General features: G+C 38.6%; 1 protein-coding gene across 12 annotated transcripts in view; it reads right to left on the bottom strand.

The window, feature by feature from the left end:
* COL6A3 (collagen type VI alpha 3 chain) overlaps window positions 1-12,625 on the bottom strand; it is a 233,859-nt gene that overhangs the window by 15,022 nt on the left and 206,212 nt on the right. For 7 of the 12 annotated variants that reach the window (XM_039326289.1, XM_039326299.1, XM_039326291.1 and 4 more), the window contains 4 exons: window positions 12,216-12,482; window positions 11,399-11,488; window positions 6,909-7,079; window positions 6,744-6,794 (listed from right to left, as the gene is read on the bottom strand). In XM_039326289.1, the coding sequence (XP_039182223.1) occupies window positions 6,744-6,794; window positions 6,909-7,079; window positions 11,399-11,488; window positions 12,216-12,482 (579 nt within the window). The remainder of the gene's footprint in view (window positions 1-6,743; window positions 6,795-6,908; window positions 7,080-11,398; window positions 11,489-12,215; window positions 12,483-12,625) is intronic. The other 5 variants (XM_039326293.1, XM_039326290.1, XM_039326295.1 and 2 more) reach the window with 3 other exon arrangements.

The raw sequence follows: 12,625 nt of genomic DNA on the forward strand, positions 1-12,625 counted from the left end.
GACAAAGTGCCTATTTCAGTATACAAGACAGAGGTCACAACCTGGCCAAAGAAGACTTCAGACATGCAACTGTCAAGGAGTATTCATTCCAAACCTCACCTATCCGACATAGGCTTGACTTGTCCAATTCATAAATCTTCACTCTCTCTAAACAATTGCAGAGAATTTGGAAGAAAGTCCCTGGATGATCGAAAGGCTCTGCTCAAGGAGCTTAGGATATGCTACAAGTGCTGTGACTCTATGGATCACATGGCCAAAGATTGTGCAGTTAGGGTGAAATGCCACCTGTGTAACAGTGACAAGCATCCGGCGGCCTTACATCCAGACTCTAAGAAGCCCTCAGAGGAGCCACAACAAGCAATCTTGACTCCTCCCATGGAGACGGAGACTCAACGTGGTTCCACAGAGCACCCAGAACCGTTTGGGGTATACTACACAGATATATGTGGTGACTCACTGCACCCTCCTTCATGCTCCCTCATCTGTCTAGCTAAAGTCTACCCCAATGGGCGACCAGAGAAGGCTGTAAAAATGTACGTCATACTAGATGCACACAGCAAGGTCACAATAGCTAAGCCTGCATTTTTCAACCTCTTCGACCTCCGAGTGAACTAAAGCATTTCACAATAAATACATGCACAGTACCAATGAGCACGGCGGGGAGGAAAATCTCTGGTCTTCGCATAGAATCGATATACGGAAGTTCACAGTTCCTATTACCATCAGTGTTGGAATGGGAGACCTTACCAGATGTTTGCAGCGAAATTTCTACACCATAGACGGCAAGAAAAATACCTCACCTAGCGCACATAGCCCATTTAATCCTTCCCCTAGATCCTGAAGCTGAAATCCTACTTATGGTGGGATGAGACATCCCAGAGTCCATTGGTTCCGATGAAAGAATCAATGGTCCACCAGGCACTCCAGTAACCATTAAGATGGAACTTAGATAGGCCATCGGAGGATCGGTCTGTGTTGATCAACCGCAAACTACAACCCAGGTGAATATCTCAAGAACCTCCATTCTCAGCAATGGAAGAAATTCTCACCTAAAACCACAGCAAGAACACTTCATGCTTGTGACAACCAAATCTGTTTTGGAAGCAACAATGTTCCAGACCAGTAAGAATTACAATGACCCAGCCTTGGCCATAGTGGATAAACAATCTCTGCAGCTACGCACATTCTCCCAAAGCACTACACAGTGGGACAGGCCATGTCTGCCAGAACGAAAACAAAACTGGGAGTCGTGGAGTGCACTCCTAAGATGTCTCCAAAGCATACACGTGCAACACATGTATATCTCCAGCTCACCCGCCACCGTACAAAAGAAAGAATTGTACGCTTTCTCAGATGTGTCAACATAGGTGAATGCAGCCTTAAGATACATCACAGTCTACAGCAGGGAGAGCCACATTTACGGAGTTTTGAATGCAGCCATAAGATACAATAGAGACAACAGCGGGGAGAGTTGCAGTGTCAGTTTCATCATGGGAAAGGCAAAACTAACAATACAACAAGGCCACACCGTACCAAGGTTAGAACTCTGTGGTACCATATTGGCCGTAAAGCTCACCAACTTAACAACGAAGACGTTGTGCCTTGAGCTACAGTCCACCACCTTCTACACAGACAGCAAGGAGATGTCAAGCTACATCTGCAAACAAAGCAGACACTTCTACATCTATGTAGGCAATCAAGTAGAAAAGATTGAAACATCTCTAAGCCCTGAACAATGGCAACATGTGCCAACATGTGCCAACCTTGTGGACCAAGCTAAGTGGCCCACCCTTGCAACACGGTTGACAGAATTGATCTGGCTAAAAGGTCCTGAGTTCTTGGCTTGTCGAGACAGCCTGATGCCACAGAGACCAAAATGCTATATGCTTCTAACTCCAGATCAACATGCCAACATTCAACCTCAGGCACCCAGTAAACCTCTCAGACAGAACAAGAAAACGATCATTCAGACCATCTGCTTGTCCCCAATGGGCAAAGAGACAGAGAAACCACCTTCTAGCCAATTCCTAGAACCAGCCAGCTTCAAACCCTCCTCTAAGCAGAGACATCTGAGATTGGGCATAGTATTGATCGTCCTGATCACTTGTCTTAGCATCTCAAGAACTAGCTTTGTAGGAGCCTGCAAGGACTTACAGACTATTGAAGGTATTTGTCATGACCCAGTGGTTGACAAATACCTGAAGGCCAAAAATTACCCTCCCCATGCATACCACATAGGACAGTGGTTCTCAACCTTTCTAATGCCGTGACCTCATAATACAGTTCCCCATGTTGTGGTGACCCCCAAGTGGGTATGGCCACCAATAAGAGGGAGTAGGACAGCTAGGGAAAAGGGAAAAAAATGGCGGACTGCGTTGTTTGGCGACCCCCGTGAAATGGTCGTTTGACCCCAAATGGGGTCCCGACCCACAGGTTGAGAACCACTGACATAGGAGAAGCGAGGAAGCGCATGATTGGTATACCCTGCAAAATCATGGACTCTATGTCAACATACATGAGGTCCTCACTATCCTCATGACAACAGTAGCAGCCATCTTCAACGCTCCACCGGTGGTTCCAGATTCTTCAGTTCCTGAGTATCTTGAGTCTCCTGCTCCTGCTGTTCCTGAGTTTCCAGATCCTTCGGTTCCTGAGTTTCCTGTGGTTCCAGCTTCTGCTGTTCCTGAGTTTTCTGTGTTTCCAGTTTCTTCTGTTCCTAGAGTTTCCTGTGGATTTAGATTCCTTTGTTCCTGAGAAATTTTGGGTTCCAGTTTTTCTGTTCCAGAAGTTCCTTTGGTTCCAGTTTCTCTTACAGTAAGAAGACCTTGTCTTGCTGAGAGACAAGGACGCATACCAGAACTCTTGGCCCATGGAATTTGTACACTGGGCCCCGGCCAGTTCTGATGGACTAGTTCACCAACTTGAGGTCCAGATCGTGAAGCCATGTGAGCCAGATCATGACTCTAAAATGCTCGCAAAAAGGCTTTACATCTAGCCAGTCATTGACCTGGTCCTGTTGCTGAAGAAGACCGAACTGCAAGATTGAACCTCAAACTGTTTGATGTAACACTTGTTTATCTATGTTATAATTGTGCATGTTTTGATATTTACCTTATAGTTATCCATGTTTCGATACCATGTTTTACTTATTTTAGATAATAGTCAGTTAGCAATAAGAATTGCATGTTTTAATGCTATGTTTTTTGCTTATTTCAGTTAGTTAGTAGTGGGGAGTGTGCTGGATCAATGTAACCCTGACCAGAGCATATAGATCTGTATGTTAGAATGTTTGGCATTTATAGGCTTAAGCACTGTCTCCTTAAGAGATGGCTTATGGGTAATATAGTTTAGCAATTTAGTGAATCCCATGTTAACAAGTCAGTAGGAGGAGCTACTAATTTCATCACAGGATATCCTGGCTACGTGCCAGCTCGTGCCTATTGTCTTTGTGAGGAACCAACCATGCCGCATGCATGGATACCAAGGCTAAATTGATTATGGAGCAATTACTGATTTTACCTATAAAGATGAACAAATATATAACTTCCAGATGAAACTACTGAAACGTGTGTTCTGCCAGTATTCCTGAATAAATATTTGTTTTGTAATCATCTTTGCTGAGTTATCTGTCTAGTCTTGAATTACAAAGCATCTTGATTCAGGTTCCAGAACATTAATTCTTACTGGGAATTATCTTGTATAAAAAATTTGGATTTCAGTGAAATAGATGAGACTATTCACTATAGACTCTTAATTACAAATGTTATTGAATATATTTCTGAAACCAATAGCAAAGAGACCAAAATAATATTTTACTAAAAGTAAGTTTCATAAACTTACAATGAATATTTGTATCAATATATTTTCAGACAAAATGGACAATGATTCAATAGGGTTCATTTGCAAGCTCCTTTCCATCTGTTTCATGGAAGAAACAGATTTTTTTTAATAACGATCTCTTGTTGCTGTACTAGTGGGTGTGGCTCAATAATTAGCTATTTAGTTTATATTTTCAGCTTGCTTGAAAAATACTTCAGGCAAAATTAAGGTCAGAAAAATCCAATTAGGGTAGTGCAAAAGAAAATCATGCCTCCCTATTGAAAGATCTAATTAGTTAATTAGAGGAGACCCAATCCTGGGAACTCTATGGACAAATCATGTTTTCTCAACTTGTGTCTGGCATACAACAATCCATAGTTTTTCCAATGTCATTCAAGGGATCTCCTTGATCTTTTCCTCTTTATCTTTCCTCAAATTCCCCAAATATAGCTGCTGTTTTTTTTCAAGTTCTTCATTCATTTACATGAGATGCACTACATGTGTGTTTCTGCTTGTTCCAATTTAAAAAAAAAGCTTCAATGGGGCAATTGGTCTTTATTTTTTCCAGGACTAATTGATTTGTTCATAGTGTTAAAAAAAAAAAGCTGTCATGCCTCCATCTGAGCCTGAATCTGCAGAGGAAAATTAACTGGAACAGGACCCTATGGAGGCTGAGGGAGAGGTGTCTATGGCTTCAGAGGAAGGTGGGAAAGAGCAGGCCAAGACAGGCCAGGGCCCTTCAGGATTGGAACAGGAGGAGGAAGCAGAGTTCAGGGGATGAGCAAGGGACACCCCCACCTGATCCTAGAGCATGGAGAGTGGAGAGAAGGAGGGAACAACGCAGGCAGGCTCAGTTACTAGGGAGGAGAGTGTCCCACCCTTCTCCAGAAGGAACACTTGGAGATTGAGATTTAAGGAGACACTGTGGGGAGGGGCATTTGTTGGGAACAAATGCTGATTCTTGGAGTGTTGTGTATTGTTGATCTCTTGTTCTGTGACTTCTGTTTGGAAACCTGGAAATCGAACTATTGGATTGACTAACCACGTTACTTGAATGTTTAAAGACCTCGGACTGTATTTCGGATTCTCTCTTTTGAAAACTGCTCAGGCAAGCTAGGATTCAAACAGACTCCTTAAGTTTATGTTTTCTTCCTTGTTAACTCTATGGCCTTGAGTACTTTCTTATGCTAATCAGACTGTATTTGAACCTACTTTCAGCCAGAGTTGGCTGAAGGGGTATGTGTATTCTTTTGTTGGAGGCTTGCTAGCAAACGTGGGAGCATTTGGGGAAAATTTGGAGCAATAAAAGACATGTTTGAATTGCCAGCTGACCGCATTGCCTCTGTGCTGTGCTCTGGGTCATATCAAAGTCTTTTATTTCATTCTTTTGTCATTCCCATTTCAATAATTTACATTACTACTAAAAAAATGATTGCTTATCCTTGGGATCACTGAAATGCTACTATCCTTCATGAACTTCTCCAAGTTTGTCATTTGCCTTAAGTTCTCTTGTTCTCCAATACACTTTTCAGCTTTTTATTTTACTATGCCAAACATAAGTAAACTTATCCATTTCTTACACTTGCTTGCTGCAAAAAATGAATTACCTAAGTATACTTTTATCTTCTTAATATTTAACATTTATACATTTCCATATTCATTTTATCTTTTTAATGGGCTCTTCTAAATCTTGATTACTTTGACTGACATGTGCTAGCTTAGTAGTATGACACTGATACGTAAGAGCTCCAGGATTTCAGGCTGGATTTTTTCCTTAGCCCCTTTTGCTGATGATGAGATTTGACTTTGCAGTGGCCTTCCGCATATAGGATATGTGCTCAGAAAATAATATTTGAGAAAATGCAGAGATATTATTATATAAAATGAATAATTTCAGGGTAGCTTTGTTGATTATTTCAGGTTTTATATCAGAGATGGCGATGATGTTAGGTGCTCTGATTTGAAGTTGTTAATACAATTGTGAATAATTTAAGTATGGAAATGCTATAGATTATATCAATAATGCACATTCATATTTGATGTATATTTAGATATTGTAGATATTCTTTTTGTCCATTAAATCAAAGTTTTAACTTAATGCTATACAAGAAATAAAAACTTTTCTGTCATCTAATTGATTGCATCTACCTATCAATTCTATCCATCATCTTCACGTGACCTATAGGATCTGCTTCTTAAATTTCTTTAAAGAACTTTCCCTTTGGCCCAAATCCTGACTTCTTTAGAGATGTACTCTAGGAAGAAAGTATTTGGGTTTGCAGAACTCCTGCTAGCTTCGGGTTCTCAATGCAGGGCAGGATGGAGAAAACTTCCATGGCATTATTTTAAGTGAGTGTTTTGATTGAGTGTAAGGAATGGCTACATTGTCTACCAAAACAAGGAAATATCTCTTCTAAATCTATAGGTAAACAATAAAAAGAATGAAAGAAGTTTCAATTAAAAAAAATAAAAAGGGAGTGCAAAAAGCTGCTGTGTATTTAGTCTGCAAAAAGAAAAACCCTATCTCCTTGCTACAACCTTGTGGTCCTCTGGATTTTTGCACCCCAGATGCAGGCACTATTTCCTACCACCAAGATAAAGTTCCTCCACAATGGAATCTGAAACTTGTTTACTATTCTTGAAGAAGTACAGTACTTTTTGGCAACTGAGGCTTCTCTCTCTATGTGGGAAATGAATAAATTGTAGCTCCGTTCTATAATATTTTTATACCCACAATGGGGTTTTTTTTTTAGGTATTAAGGTTGCATGCAAACAGAGACAGAGAAAATATGGGATGATTATTGTGAAAAGTAGCATGAAGGCACATTGTATGGTTATCGTTGTCCAATGGCCATGACAAGCATCCAAGACACAGTTTTAGGACAAATGGTCAGAAGTACAATCCTCTCCATTTCTGACTTTACCTGACAAATGACTTTTCTCAAGGACAGGAAGCTGCATATCTTTCTCATCTGCTGTAGAGAAAAAGTGTATGGAATTTGTTTTTAAACTATTTTTTCCCTCTGCTTGGAAACTTTGTTTCACAATATTGAAAGTACAAAATGGGTTAATCCTATTTGGGTACTTACATGGCTTCACACATCTGCTAATGCAGTCAGCTTCTGTCTCAAATCTATTGGCATTACCGCCACACCCACCATACCAAATCTGGGTGCAGATCTTGTTTTTGTAGTCAAAGAACCACTTAACCTGATACTCCTTGCACTGCATGCCCATGTCAAGGTCCAGTAAGCAAGGATCTGTTAAATTTGAATTTCAACATGTGCAAAGGTTAAATGATTCTGAAAATATTAAAAGCTTCAAAACAGGCACAAGATGCCAACAAAAAAAAAAAACATTTTCAACAAACAAAAAGGAAATAAAATACGAACTTTCAGTAATGATTTTTAGAGAAACTATATGGAAAATGATAACCTTGCACTGCTACTAAAATCACAAATATGCCAGGCAGCCAGTGCATGCGTGTAAATAGTTTATTGGCTCACGTCTTTCATGATGGGCTATCAAAGTGCCACATTTCTGCAGGCCTCTGTTAAGTCATTAGCCAAATCCAGTGCAGAAGAGCAGTCAGAAATATAAAAAGCAGAATGGGGAAAATACAAAAAGGGTGTAGTGGCAAATCTCACAACTCACTGGAACTGTATACTTGTTTCCCCAAATTATACTGTTTTTAATTTTATCACCAATGGCCAACCCTCCCCTGAGTACAAAAAGTACCCTTATCAGAAGACCTGTACCTTCTTAGATGTAGAAGGTGAATTTCAGCATACAACCAGATCTTTTCCTGTGGAGCCTTTATTCTACTTCCCTTCCACTTAGTTGGATTTGTTGGCCTTCTCGGTTAAGGGCCAGTACTGTACTGATGTCAACATTTGCTGTACTGCTCAACTGAGGGCAAACTGGCCACATAGATGTGGCATGTCTGTCAACCTAGAGCTTGCAAGGTGTGAATTAAGCTACACTGTGAATTTGTATACTGTTGTCTGGTTCTGGGAGTGCTTTCTGAGGCACTATCACACTTTGAAAGTACTTCATGTGTAACCACCTCTTGCCAGGAGAAGGAAACTGAATTTACAATCCTAGAGTCTTATGGGTTGGGAAAAGCTGAGAGTCCCAGACTTTTCCCAATCCGAAAAGCAGAGTAGCAGTTGTTTGAAGGGTTTAGGTTGGGATAGGATTGTTTGAATAAGACCTTAATTGTGTTAGAATTAGACAACGGTGTGACCTAAATCTAAGCTCAGAGGAAAAAAGATTTTTTTAAAAAAAATTACATATAATAATTAATTAGGGGCTAATATACTGTATACAAAACAGCTCTTTCAATGAATCCAATGGTCATAGGATTTCTTTTTTTAAAATAAAATTTTAAAATAATTTTATTCACCTTATAGGTAGTCCTTGACTTACAATCACAAGTGAGTCCAAAGTCCATTTTACGTCCCTTTTGCCACAGTTTTAAGCAAATCACTGCAGTTGTTAAGTGGATCATGCAGCCATTAAGCGAATCTTCCCCCCATTAACTTTGGTTTTTGGAAGCCATCTGGGAAGGTTACACATGGTGATCACATGGCCCTGGGATGGTGCAACTGTCATAAATACATGCCAGTTGCCAAGTGCCCGAATTTTGATCACGTGACTATGGGGATGCTGCTACAATCGTAAGTATGAAAAATGGTCATGTCACTTTTTTCAGGGCCATCGTAACTTCGAACGGTCAGTAAACAAATGGCTGTATGTTAAGGACTACCTGTACTTGGAACTTTTGTGTTCTTTACTTCATATTTTGCTTTCTACTTCTGCACTGAAGTTTATTCCTACCTCTTGGTTGCATAATAAGGTTTTATCATTTCTCAAAAACATGGGCTATTCAGTGAAGCAGTCCCCATAGCCATTTGGAAGAGTACACATGAGCACACAGCACAGACACACAAACGCACACAGTTTCCTACTGTTTCCACCAGAGAAAGCACCCCAAATCATGTCATGGCATCTTCAGAATAGTATGAAGTGACTACAGGGAATTTTCTCACATTAGGAGCCTTTGTGAGTGAATATAGATCCAAAAGAAAAGGGTTAGTGTTATTACATGAATTTTACATGGCTCTCTTGCAAAAGAATAGTTGAAAAGAAGTTAAACTAGACGAGGAGAAGAGACTTTGAAGAATCAGTTCAGTGTTGCAACAACTGTGTTATAAATGCTGAAAATTGGTAACAGAAAAATAACTGCAATTATACACATTAAAAAGACAAGAATGATAGAATTAGACAAAGCAAAATGAAAATGATTAAAGAAATTAATTTGTAATGCAAATATGTAAAAACTACCATGTCTGGGGAAAAGATATCTCCATCGATTTCCAACTGAATATTTGCAAATCTCAATGTTTTCAAAGTTGTCTTTCAGAATTTATCTCTCATAAGGATTTAGTTTTCTATATTTTTCTATGATTAATTTCATAAAAGAGAATAGCATATTCAAAACAGCACTGTTGGGTAGTCTGTATGAAGATACACATCTGGTACCTTTCACCAAACCTTCAGTTATCAGTCTGAATGAAAGGAAATCCTAGTATTTTTTTTTCATATGGTCTTATAGCAGTTTGCTTTAAAAAATCTGAGTTCTACCCCAATCATGAACATTATTAGAAATGTCTGGCAGAGCAGTTCAGGCCAGAATTCATAATATGCAACAGAAAAAACAGAAATAATAACCAAAACAAAGCAAAATAAAATACATGTCTGCATTTGAAATGTGAAATAATTATGTGGTGCCTATTTTTCCTGTTAATGGACAATGCACAAGGAAATTCAAAGACTATTAACAGTAAAGATAACATTAGATATTGAAAAATTACAAATCCAATATCAATTCAATCCATCTTAGTTGTGTAAAATTGTATATCTACCATAGTTTTTTAAAAAAATATGAGCAGACAAATCAAAGTGGCAGCAAAATAAAAACTGATTTTAACAGAGGTTTCATTAAAATTATGACAATTTCATACACTTGTCATATTAACATAAAATTATTATAACATAAATAACACAACAATCACACATTTAGAACAAATGTGAATTATCTACATATTGTTAATAACTGAGTTTAGCACAGTGATTTGTTAATGCTTTGTTACAAAAATAAATAATTAATTGAGCTAAGACATATGGCAAAGAAATGAGCACAGGATTTTACAGTGACACAACATCCCATAACTCAGTCTTTTCCAATGAGCCATAAGAAAATATATATTTTCCACTACCCCAGAAACATTTTATGCTAGGATGACTGGCGGTCTATTAGGGCTGGCAGGGCTTTGGAAGTAATTAAAAAATGAACCTTTGATAAATGAGCACAGCACTTGGCTGCAACTCTTTAAAACAGATGTCTGTCACACAGCTGCCCAATGTAACTGTCAATTGACAAAGCACAAGTAAAGTCATGGCTACTTTGAAAGAACTGCAGATACAGTACATTCATATCAATGTGCACTCTGAAGCGTCTTTTTGGAAAGTGCTGCATAGTTGCACAACATGAGCCATCATTTGCCCTTCAAAATGCAAATGAATAGCACTACTAGAACAGTAGTGATGGTCCTTCTTTTGGGAAGATTGTTAAGACAGCTGAGCAAGTTTCCCTAGCGGTAATCACAGAAGAAATGCAATCTGCTCCTAGGATTTTTTTTAATTTATTTACAAGTTTCCCAAAGCTTTAAACCTTGCAATGCTGTAGAATGTCTTACCATTACTAATGTCATAGGAGCTGTGAAAAGTACAGTTGTGAGCATTTTCCCCCAAAAGACTATTGTAGGGCTGTGCAAAACCAGGCATTCTTCCTTTTCACATGCTTTCATACAATGTGACAAGCTGTGACAATGTGACAGACATACAATGTGACATACATACTGTACATACATACATACATACATACATACATACATACATACATACATACATACTAAGAAGAGATTCACAATATGGTACATTTCATTTGAGCATCCTCTCAGTTGTTCTGAATTTTCAAAATCATCCTGTATTAGAATCCAGCTTTAATTTCTACAGTCCTGTCATGCTTTACTCAGAATCAACAATAATGGTACTATTTGCTGGCACTAGCTAATGGAAACTCTGGTATAAAGTGTGGGGCATCTGCAGTTCATGATCATGAATCTACTTACAACTTACTTTGGGATAAAAAGTTCCTTGGCACATTACGTTCACCCTTCAGTTTACATATTTTACTATTCCACAAAAATCAACCAGTATCCTTCGTTTCAGGTAGGATATCGCATTGGTACTACTTTAAAATGTTCTGTCTAGAACATAGGTTAATCCAGAGATCCTCAATCCCCGGTCTGTGAACCGGCACTGGTCCGTGGCATGCCAGCAGCTGGGCTGTGCAAACAAGCAAAACCTCATCCACGGGATGCAGGCAGCATGTGAAACTATGCTCCCTCTGGTCCACGTAAAAACCTCTCTCCAGGGAACCGGGGGCTGCTAGTTTAATCCATACAAACTTTCATTTCCCACACGTTTGACATCTTTTACAGCTTGGACTCACCTTTTTCAAGGACTTCCAAGGGTTCAGTGTTCACCATTACATTGGTTGCTGCTGCTGCTGCTGAAGGGCCCTTGACTGCGGGCATGCTCTCTGTAGAAAAAAAGCCAAGCAATTGTGAGGGTGGGCTCGGGAGATTCAAATCACAGCAATAAACTTTTTTACTTACATCCAGCCTGATTGAGACATTGCGCACAACACTTCTTCAGCTTTGTATGTAATGATACATAAAGAACAAGAAAGCTATCATGTGTTTTAATATTATGATTTTAGCCAGCACAGTGCCTAGGAATCAGTTAAAATCATGGAAATCTTATAGAAATATACAGGTGTATATTTTGAATATTTGTAACACCTGACTATATCCAGTAATCCAGTTACGATTACTTATTATGAGCTCTTTTTAAAAGAGACATTTTGAGCAAACTTGCCTGAAGTGTAAAATGACTCTTGACAAAGGTAATACCCAAATCAAGAACTTTATTCAGAAATATGTTTCCCACTAGAAATTAAGCTTCAGCAGTGTAAAAATGCAGGAAGAGAGGATTATTCCTTCTGAGTAGATTCTTGGAAGTTGCAGATCAATAATAATCAAATTGTTACAATATTATCTTGTTCTTGTATTGTTAAAAATCTATATCAAATGAATGTCTCATTATAGCATATAGTGCTGCTTAAAAATGTGACCCAAATTCATAGCATTAATTAGACATATGTCATTATTATTAGGACAATGTACTGGTATGCTTCTTCATATGCCCAACATCCGAAATTGATAGAAAAAACAATGTATTTAATTCCAATATTCAAGATAACTTACTTGTATTAAATATTCCCTTATAAGTAGCTTTGGCCTGGGCATTATGGTAGCCTGTGATAGCAACATGATACTTTTGTCCACTCTGAAGACCTCCAATGACTCTTTCATTGCTAGTTAAATTAAGCTTCACAACTAAAGAGTGGTCATGTGCTGAGGTGACTATGATGTCATAGACATAGACTTTCTGAAGCTCAGGAATCATCCAATGCAGCTTAGCACTATTTTCAGTGATATCAGTTATCTGGACGTCTCCATTATGTTTAATCACTGTTGAAGAAAAGAAAAAAACTAATACAAGGATAAAATTAATAGATTCAGCATTTTAAGGAGGTTCAGGATAAGACTTATATAAGGAAAGACATCATTCATAAAAATTTACCTGATCCTAGAGTAAGTAACACAAAAATCCC

The sequence above is a fragment of the Crotalus tigris genome, unplaced genomic scaffold (genome assembly GCF_016545835.1).
Source record: "Crotalus tigris isolate CLP2741 ecotype Arizona unplaced genomic scaffold, ASM1654583v1 scf7180000024340.7048381, whole genome shotgun sequence".
NCBI classification, from domain to species: Eukaryota; Metazoa; Chordata; class Lepidosauria; order Squamata; family Viperidae; genus Crotalus; species Crotalus tigris.